This window comes from Sinocyclocheilus rhinocerous, unplaced genomic scaffold (genome assembly GCF_001515625.1).
Source record: "Sinocyclocheilus rhinocerous isolate Xijiao unplaced genomic scaffold, SAMN03320098_v1.1 scaffold1696, whole genome shotgun sequence".
Lineage (NCBI taxonomy): Eukaryota > Metazoa > Chordata > Actinopteri > Cypriniformes > Cyprinidae > Sinocyclocheilus > Sinocyclocheilus rhinocerous.
The window spans coordinates 293061-303615 of record NW_015628374.1 but is presented as its reverse complement, the minus strand read 5'-3'; the positions used below and the strand labels follow the sequence as shown (position 1 = coordinate 303615).

At 36.4% G+C, this 10555-nt stretch overlaps 1 protein-coding gene across 2 annotated transcripts in view; it reads right to left on the bottom strand.

The window, feature by feature from the left end:
- ssrp1a (structure specific recognition protein 1a) overlaps positions 1-10555 on the bottom strand; it is a 22661-nt gene continuing 12106 nt past the window's right edge. For both annotated transcript variants that reach the window (XM_016549422.1, XM_016549421.1), the window contains exons 8-18: positions 9161-9264; positions 8950-9078; positions 6117-6338; positions 5917-5989; positions 4757-4886; positions 3118-3163; positions 2901-3036; positions 2609-2776; positions 1600-1697; positions 574-736; positions 1-495 (exon numbers count right to left, since the gene is read on the bottom strand). In XM_016549422.1, coding sequence (XP_016404908.1) covers positions 433-495; positions 574-736; positions 1600-1697; positions 2609-2776; positions 2901-3036; positions 3118-3163; positions 4757-4886; positions 5917-5989; positions 6117-6338; positions 8950-9078; positions 9161-9264 — 1332 coding nt within the window. In that variant the 3' untranslated portion in view covers positions 1-432. The remainder of the gene's footprint in view (positions 496-573; positions 737-1599; positions 1698-2608; positions 2777-2900; positions 3037-3117; positions 3164-4756; positions 4887-5916; positions 5990-6116; positions 6339-8949; positions 9079-9160; positions 9265-10555) is intronic.

Genomic DNA, 10555 nt, shown 5'->3' with positions numbered 1-10555 from the left:
ACACACAGGGGCACTGAATCACTCACTGACCTTTTATTGCAAAACAGTGAACATTTTGATAGTTTAAAGTACAAAACATGTCATCGAAATAACCAAACATTTACTGAAGTGCAGTTTTACCATTTTGAAAAAAAAACAAACAAAAAGGCAAAAAAAAATAGAAAATAAAAAGAGGGCAAAACCCTCTACAAGCAGGTCTATCTACCCTTCCCTGCATTATGTCTGTCTACCAAAACTGAAAAGAACAGAACAGATCTGAGAGCTTTACTGATGACGGATGGAAACATGCTACCCATCTATTTCCAGGTTCTCAGTCTGAATGGAAAAACACGTGCTTGCAGGCACAGCAGTAGAAAGTCTTGGTCCGAGTAGCCATCGGTTATTCACTGTGAAACCTGAGATGTGGAAATGTCTCTGTGCTGTCAGTGATCATCAGTCAGACCCCGACTCCTCTGAGCTGGCGGGTGTGGACGCAGCTTCCTCTTCCTCAGAAGCCTGTGACAGATACAGCAGGTTAAATGATGCAGATGTAAATAACTCATGAAGCCGAGAGCACACGTGTCAGTCGCACACCTTGAGTTTGCTGCCTCTGTCGTGCTCAGATTCAGACGAGCTCTCCTCGCTGGAGATGAACTCTTTGCTCTTAAAGCTTTCATTTACGCTTTCTTTCTTTGTCTCCTTTTCTCCTCCACTCTTCTTCTTGGCTTCCACCTTTCCACCTTTCTTCTTCTTTTCTCTGAAAGCACAAGCAATGACTGTCAACTTAAAGCTGCAGGTAACAACCATTGTAACGTACACTATTGTTCAAAAGTTTGAGGTCAGTGATAAAAAAAATATGTATTTAGCAACATTAAATTGATTAGAAGTGCCAGTAAAGGTATTTATAATGTTACAAAATATTTCTATTTCAAATAAATGCTGTTCTCTATTCATCAAAGAATCCTGAAAAATAAAATGCATCACAGTTTCCACAAAAATATTAAAAAGCACAACTGTTTTCAGCATTGATAATAATCAGAAATGTTTCTCAAGCAGCAAATCAGCATATTAGAATGATTTCTGAAGATCATGTGACACTGAAGACTGGAGTAATGATGCTGAAAATTCAACTTTGATCTCAGGAATAAATTACATTTTAATATATATTCATATATAAAACAGCTATTTAAAATTTTAATAATATTTCACAATTTTTACTGTATTTTTGATCAAATAAACAACATTTGTGAGCAAAAAATAAATAAATTTTAAATAAAAAAAAAACTTACCATTTCTTCGATGGATTGCTTGCTTTTAAGCAATGTGCAAATTAGGAATAAATTACATTTTAATATATATTCATATATAAAACAGCTATTTAAAATTTTAATAATATTTCACAATTTTTACTGTATTTTTGATCAAATAAACAACATTTGTGAGCAAAAAATAAATAAATAAATTTTAAATAAAAAAAAAACTTACCATTTCTTCGATGTAATGCTTGCTTTTAAGCAATGTGCAAATTTTACTTTTACATAAAAGTACACTGTACAAAACTGCTTTAAAATATAAAACGACTCTAATATAACGTGTGCGTGTTTAGATCCGTTTGCTCACTTAGTAACAGATGCTGCCGCTCCTCCTCCACTCTCTCTGTACTGTTTCATGGCTTTCTCATATTGTTTCTTGGCCTCTTCCGCTTTTCTGTCCCATTCCTGTGAAACACGGGAGAGACACTGAGCTGAATGCACTGCTGAATCAAATAAACCGCTCAGGTGACGGTCACAGCACAGCATCAGGAGTTCACGCTTCAATCATCCGTCTGTGACACAATAAAACCAACCACAGACTAATAATTCAGTAAGCGGCTAATAAATGTCTTCGGTGCTGCAGCGCTCACTCCTGAAAACTACACTCCATGCATCAAATATTACATTTGGATTACATCAGATATCCATGATGTGTTTTTGAAAAAGGCAAAATTATGAAAATATAGGCATTAATGATTGACTTCCCTCACACAGTTTCTGCAATGAATTCAGTTCAAAACCGCTTTAGTTATGGATGTGCTATACATTGGATTCAAAAAAAAAATTTAAGAAATGTATGTTTTAATGAATCTTATGGCCACCAGTATTTGCATACAGAACTGTAACAGGCTTTTACTAAAATCGAATCACTGGTTACTGATGAAAAAGTGACTTAAATAAATCTGTTTTCACTGTTATACAGTAGGAGGCGCTATTACACATCTTCAAATATTAAACAGCACATAAATCAAAACCGGCTAATGTTAGCGAATGAAATGTCGACACAGGAAGTGGTTTAGGACTGCGAAGCTTTGGGTTTCGATGAAGCGATCGACTGCATCTATGTTCTGATCCGGACGTCATTAGTCATTCTTATTCAAAATTATGCTTTTTTTCATGAAACTTACCCACATTCAGGAGTTGATATAAAAAGAATGCATGACGCTAGAATAAAACGGTTTGTTTTGTTTAAAAGCAGAGGCTCTGTTCTTTCTTTTGCATGTTCAGATATTAATAAAACTAAATATTAATAAATGCTGGCGGGGCAAGAGTTAACAGGGGCTGTGAAGACTCTCTGGTTGCTGATCTTAATTCACCTCTTTCCGGTCTTTGCCCAGTTGTTTCCACATTTCTCCAGCCTTCTTGGAGATTTCAGTGACTGATATCCCAGGATTCTCGCTCTTGATTCGCTCTCGGTTAGCGTTCAGCCACAGCATGTAAGCGCTCATCGGCCTTTTCGGAGCCCCGGGGTCCTTCACCTTCTTCTGTTGGCCACAGAGAGAGAAAGAGAGGGTCAATAAAGTCGTGTCTGTTTCGGGTGTCATCTTCTGAACAGTTTTAACATGCATGCTGTCATTCATGAGATATTGATATGTATATGTATCTGACCTCTTTCCGTGGTTTCCTCTCTTTCTTCTCCTTCACCACTTTCTTGGGCTTCTTTTCAGGCTTTTTCTTCTTGCCTTCATCCTCGCTGTCTGCGACGTCCGCCTCGCTGTCGCTCTCTGAAGCGTTGCTGTCATACCTGCAGAGACACAGCATCATATCATCAGTGAGAGACTCGCACATCTAAAAATCAAGGGAAAGAAAGCTTTCAATCCCTTACTCTTCTGCGACGTCGTCATCCTCTTCTCCAGGGTTGAAAGACTCGTCTACAGGAAGATAACGGATATTAACAACAGAACACTTCGAGCTGAGATTCCACTTATAGTATAATAGTTTAGTAATAGTTTTCTTAATATTTTTAAATGATCACCAAACATAAAGCCAGTTTCAATCACTGTTTGTAGAAAAAGCAGGATTTTTAGGGATGTAACGATTCACTCAACTCACGATACGATGATTTCATGATGATTTTCTCAATTTCTTTTCAACAAAATGAGATTTAAGACAAATTATAAATGAAAAGGTGGCCTTTTATCATTTCTTAGGCAAAATGCGGCACATTTCTTCGTGAAATTGAAATATGTAAAATAACTTGAAAATTGTAGTAAATGTAAATAAAAGAAATCTCTTTATAGAAATAAACTAAGGCTTTGCTTGTGCTCTTTACATTTAAAATCCGAGGCAACCACTGAGCATGAGCAGTTTTTGTCCCTATAATTGTGAAAATTTTAATTATACTATATATATATATATATATAAATATTGTATGTGCAACTGTTACAGCAAAATATCCCCCATTATAAAAAAAACCTGACAAACAAGAATTACATCATTTAGACTTTCTACAGCAAAATAATGCTATCATAAGAAATATAATCAAACAAATAATCTTCTTTATATATTTGTTTGAATTTAGTGGAATTAAGCCGATAACTGCAAACGAACCTGCTCAAGAATGGTTTAATTCAGACTAAATCTGCACCCATTTTACCCATTCATTTTTATTTTATACATTTTCTTTTTAATTGCAATGTTTAATTGTATTGTTAGAATGCTGTAAACCATATTCTGATCATATTTTCACCATATTTAAAAAAAAAAAAGCTCATTTAATATTTAGTTTAACATGCATGACATGCAACATTTTGTGAAAGGTTAAGCACCTCCTTAAAGGGCTCACGAACTGAGAAATCAAATCTCCCTTGATCTTTTGATATATATATATATATAACAGGTCAGTGTACTATAAAAACATCCTATAGGTTTCAGAACTCAAAACTTTCTTGTTAGTTCAAAAACAGCTTTTATTGAAACCCAGCTCAGAAAACGACTCGTTTTGGAATTTGTCACATTATGACATCACAGTGGGACGAAAGCCCGCCTCTGCAGAAGATCACCGCCTACTTCTGCATCACCGCCTCTTTAGCTCCGCCCACCGATTCACACATACAACAGTAATGCCACGACACAGAAGTGTGAGTAAACGTGTTTTTACCACTATTGCATTGTCCGTTCCAGATTGCTTGATATATACGGAGTATTTATACATTTTTAATCCAAACGACCCGTTATTTTTTTTTAGAGTAAGTATAATTTTAATATGCAAAACTATTAGCCAATCACAGCAGTGGGCGTTTACTTGAGTCTTGAATGTGCCCCGCCTATAAAAACAGACTGTTCTGCAGAGAGCCTCAAAAACAAGATAGAAAATAGCCTATTACCCAAAAAATTTAAATAAAAGTGGACCTCTGAGAACATGCAGTTCATGACTCCTTTTATTATTTTTCCAACTAAAAAAAGCGAAAAGCACCCTATATATTTAGTTTGCGCTGTGTGTTTTAGTAGAGGCGTGTCAGTACCGCTATCGCCCTCGGATCCGTCGCTGCCGTCTCCCTCCTCTCTGATCTTGCCCTCTTCTTTCATCCTCTCCAGGTAAGCATCATGCTGGTCTTCATCAGAGTCGCTGTAGCCGTCTGCTCCTTTCATGCCCTAGCACACACAAGCAGCTCGATAAATAATGTCAATGTAACGCATGTGCATTTGGGTGTGCCAGAGAAAAATAAAAAATCTATTCAATATAACTCACACAACACCTGGAACAAAACATGATCACTAACAGTCATCTCAGAACAGGTTAGAGGAAAGCAAATGGATATTGTGCAATGTGTCTTTATATTAACGTTATTAACCAGCATTTTGAATAATGTGATAATTGAATCCCGCACTCACTCGGGAGCAGAAGAAAGCTGAATTTGTTCTAATGGTGTACATACACTGCTGTTCAACAGTTTGGGTCAGTAGGATTTTTTAAAGGTTTCTGAAAGAAGTCTTTTCTGCTCACCAAGGATGCATTTATGTGATCAAAAATACTGTAAAAATGTGAAATATTATTGCAATTTAAATTAGCTGTTTTCTATGAGAATATATAGTAAAATATAATTTATTTCTGTGATGCGCAGCTGAATTTATCATCATTACTCCAGTCTTCAGTGTCACATGATCTTCAGAAATCAGTCTAATATGCTGATTTGCTGCTCAAGAAACATTTCTGAATATTATCAATGTTGAAAACAGTTGAGCTTTTTAATATGTTTGTGGAAACCGTGACTTTTTTCAGAATCTCTGATGAATAGAAAAAAAGAAATGCACTTATTTGAAAAAAAATTTTTTTTGTAAAATTATAAGTGTCTTTACGGTCACGTTTGATCAATTTAATGCATCCTTGTGGAGTAAAAAAATATATATTTTTTTTTGGGGGGAAAAAAACAACTTACTGATCTTGAATTTTTGAACAGTAGTCTAACAAAAAAAAATGATTTTAGCATGGATTGACTAGAATTGGTTTTAAAAAGGTTTGACTTTTCCCCCACAGCAAATACATGAATACAGATATATCATTTTTAACCATAATTAATTATAATAATCCATTTGGATTATATTGCCCAGCCCTACTGAGCATATTACTTGTGTGCATTTTGGCTTGAACCAAAATAAACGTTTTGAAAACAACAGAAATTACCTCTTTAAATCCTCTGTTCTTGATATTCAGCTTCTTGGCATTGACAAAATCAAAGAGTTTTCCGTACTCTTCCCTACATAAGACAGAAGAGAGGTGATCTCCATTATCTTCTGATTTAGTGACCTGACGCTCATTTCAGGACAAAGTGCTGCAGAGAAAGCACTTTGTGGTGAAAGGCGTGACGATGAGGTGCAGTTTACCTCTCGATGTTGCTGAAGGTGTACTGGTTGTTCTGCTTGGTCTCGATCTCGAAGTCGAAGGAGCGGGTGGTGGTGGTTCCTCTGGCGAAGTTGACGCAGGAGATCTCCTCAAAGCGCAGGTGAACCGGAGGCTTGTGCACGTAGATGAAGCCTCTCTCTAGAGGATACAGCAGCCCTGAGCTCGCCTTATACGCACACGTTATACACTGAGACCCCGAGTGACTACACACACACACACACACACAAAGACCGACATCAGGAAAACCTTCGAAACCAGCTCAACTTGACACGATATTATAAATATGAGAACTAGGGGTGGGTAATACGAGCAATTCATAACCACAATATTTGGTATAAATAGGGGTATGCAATATTTATTTTTCACAATAATATCGTAATTGTGGTTTTAATGATATGCGAGCTGACATTATGGAGTGTGTCACTCACGTTTCAAAAAACAAACAAGAACACGTCTTGAGAGTCCAAAAGCATTGACTGCGTGAAGAAGCCTATTAGAACGCAGTTAAAATGACCTTATAATTCAAGTTATGAAAGCAAAAATATTACTGGTTTTTTTTTTGTTTTTTGTAATTATAAGGTTGGATATATTTATGTAATTTCACACAATCAAGAGTGCCGTTTTCCCGAATATCAGCACGAGCGCAATCGCAAATGTGATATTACTTTATACAAAATTCTCCGTGTGGAAATGGGTGGTGAGGGTTCGTCCTGCAGAGAGAGGGTGTTAGCCGGAAAACGGAAAATTATTCATGCAGATAGTCATATATATATATCATGGAAAATATAATATAATGTTTTTGAACAAAACTGTCAGCTGTGATTGTGATAGCATGACACCAACCCAGAGGAAATTACAAATCTCCACAAATGCCAGTGGATTTCATTTATGATTTTTCTGTCCTACAAGAAGACGTTTAAAAAAAAAAAAAAAAAAAAAAAAAGTTAATTTTAAGTGAGTTACATTTTAGACACAATATTGTCTTTTTTTCTGTTTCGCCAATGAAAATATTTCCAATCAAAGCCGGAGCGGAACATTTGTGCATCTCAGAGCAACACTGCAGTGTTCCGTTCCTGAATCTTTTTTTGAACGAATCATTTGATTCAATGATTCAATGATCCATTCGTAAAGACAGCCACTTGCTTCGTTTTTAAATGAACCATCTGCTTTGAACAAATCATTTGATTCAATCCATTCGTAAAGATAGCCCCTGCGTCTCAATGTTCATACAATCCATCCTAAATAGTATGCGAGATTAGAATAAGTGTGTCCCAAAGCATAGTATGTTGAAAAGAGTAGGCCAAAAGTCCCCGGATGCTCTACTATATTTCAGGTCGATTTTTGAAGTGTGGATATTTGGGGGGGGCAATTGCATTTTATTTATTGTTATCCGTGTTATATTTCATCTGCAACAGCAATGTGAACTTTTATAAACATCCATTTGGTCGTTAACTTTTAAATGCATCGTTATGCAGAAAATATGAGCAGAGTTCGCCGCATTAAAAGACCCGCGACTGGCAGATCAACGAGCTACTTCTTTTCTCTCCAGTACGGTAGGAAGTTAAATGAAATGAAATGTGGAGGATGTTAACTGTGACAAGATGACTGACAGGCCAGTTTACAGTGACAGGGTGCGTGTAACAGCTGCGACAGAGCGGTCCTTTAAAGACGCAATTGTGTGACGTGATAGCTTGTCCCAAAGTACTCTTCTACTACACTCAAAAGTGTGTACTTTTTCTTCACCAAAAGAGTACATACTTTAAGGGCGTAGTATAAGTAGACACACTGAGACGCAGCAAGCCACTTGCTTCGCTTCTAAATTAATCACCTGCTTTGAACGAATCATTTGATTAAATGATTCAATAATCCATTCGTAAAGACGGCCACTTGCTATGTTTCTGAATGAATCATCTGCTACGAATAATTTGATTCAATGATTCAATAATCCATTCGTAAAGACAGCCACTTGCTTCGTTTTTAAATGAATCATCTGCTTTGAACGAATCATTTGATTCAATGATCCATTCATAAACAGCCACTTGCTTAATTTCTAAATGAATCATCTGATTTGTTATATTTAATCTGCAACAGCAATGTGAACTTTTATAAACATCCATTTGGTCGTGAACTTTTAAATGCATCATTATGCAGAAAATATGAGCAGAGTTCACCGCATTAAAAGTCCCGCAACTGGCAGATCAACGAGCTACTTCTTTTCTCTCCAGTATGGTAGGAAGTTAAATGAAATGAAATGTGGAGGATGTTAACTGTGACAAGATGACTGTCGTAAAGACAGCCACTTGCTTCGTTTTTAAATGAATCATCTGCTTTGAACGAATCATTTGATTCAATGATCCATTCATAAACAGCCACTTGCTTAATTTCTAAATGAATCATCTGATTTGAACAAATCATTTGAATGAATGATTCCAATGAATCACTCATTAAGACCGGGACTTGCTGCCACCTGCTGTCGGTTTGTGTCATATTTATTTATCCATAAACTAGCCAATGCATCAGCACAAAAACACACTATGCAAAATATAATTTATCAAATTATCAAAAATTAAAAACAAAATAGATATCATTTTTTTCAATATCGCACACCCCGAGATATAAAAAAGTTAAAAATATTTTTTTTATAAAAACAAACTACTACATGAAATAAAGACCAAATCATTAAGGATGGACCTTTCTGAATGAGTTATTCCTCATTTTCTCTCTAAATGCAATAATGCTAGTATATCATCCACCCCTAATAAGAAACATAAAAAGTTTAATATCTTTATAAGCGCATCTGTTTGTGTGCTTTACCCCTTGAAGTTTCCAGGCACCGTGATCTTCCTGTTGACCAGAGCCTTCATGACCCTGCTGACAATCTCATAGAGCGGCCCGGACATGTTCTTACTGAGCTTGCCTTCATAACGCTTCTGCACCTCGTCCCTAGAGAAGACAGAGACCGATCCAGTCAGCAAAGCTAGCGGCGGTGAACCTCGGACAGACAGAGAAAGTCCAGTGTACTCACTCGCTCATGTTCAGAGCAAGACTGAGCTCTTCATCTTTGGAGAAGAGGAGGATGAGGAAATGATAACGCGTCTGACCCTGTTTAATGGGTGGGTCGAGACTGATCTGGAAAACAAAAAGCATCAAGGCTGGGTCAAGAATCAAAGACAAACCATGAAGCAGCATCTGTAAAGATTTACTGACGAATAAAACCTATGATTCTGCCTTTAGCCAGCAGGTGGCAGCAGCACCAATGCATTATTTAGCATAGGACACACAATAGGGATTGTTTACATGCACTCATTTTTATCAATACAAAAGAATCCAATTCTGTGTATTGGGATTTTTGTAGATAATTACACAATATTTTGCTGAGTGTGTTTTTGTGCTGGTACTTTGGCTGGTTTAGGCCTGTCATGGATAAATAAATGACACTAAAACCACCAGTAGGTGGCAGCAAGTCCCTTAATGAGTTATTCATTGAATCATTCATTCAAACGATTAGTTCAAAACAGCAGAGTCATTTACAAATGAAGCAAGTGGCTCCTTATGAATGATTCATTGAATCACTGACTCAAATGATTCGTTCAAAATCATTCATTCAGGAATGATTGAAGTTGCACAAATGTTCTAATATGAACTGAAAGACTATATTGTGTCGAAAACGTAACTCGCTCAATATTAACTTCTTGTTTGCTGAACTGTTAAATTAAAACTATGAACTGTATAAAATTAATATCACATTTATTAAACGGCGCTCTTGCTTGTGTGATATTACATAACTATATAAATATAATAAACAAAAACATACACAGGGATATTTTTTGCTTTCATAACTTGAATTATAGGGTCATTTAACTGCATTCTAATAGGCTTCATCACACAGTCAATGCTTTTGGACTCTCAAGACGTGTTTTTGTTTGTTTTTTGCAAAGTGAGTGACATACTCAATGTCAGATTGCATATCATTAAAACAACAATTATGATGTTTGCAGACGATAAATATCACACACCCCTACTGTGCAGGTGCGCAAGGTGTTTTTGAATCTGATTAAGATAGTTGGATTCAAGCATTTACATGCTTCATGTTTTCCAGTTAATATGATTATTTTAGGTCTACACCACACTGATTGACATTTCACGGACTGATTGAGGTGTTTAGATGAAGGTTTTCAGCAACCCTCTACATTGCGAGTAAATCCCTCACATATGCGACTAAATCTTCACTCTGGGCGACTAAATGATGTCTAATATTAGCCAATTGCTAATAAATTCTCAGATTTTACTCGCCAGTGTGTGAGTTGGAGGCTAAGTATAAGTTTAGCTCAGATATATTTTCACTCGCCGAACACTCTCTGACTGAGCGCATCAGAGTTTCACTCTCCGCCAAGCGATCTGCGCTGTTTTTCAGTTCATC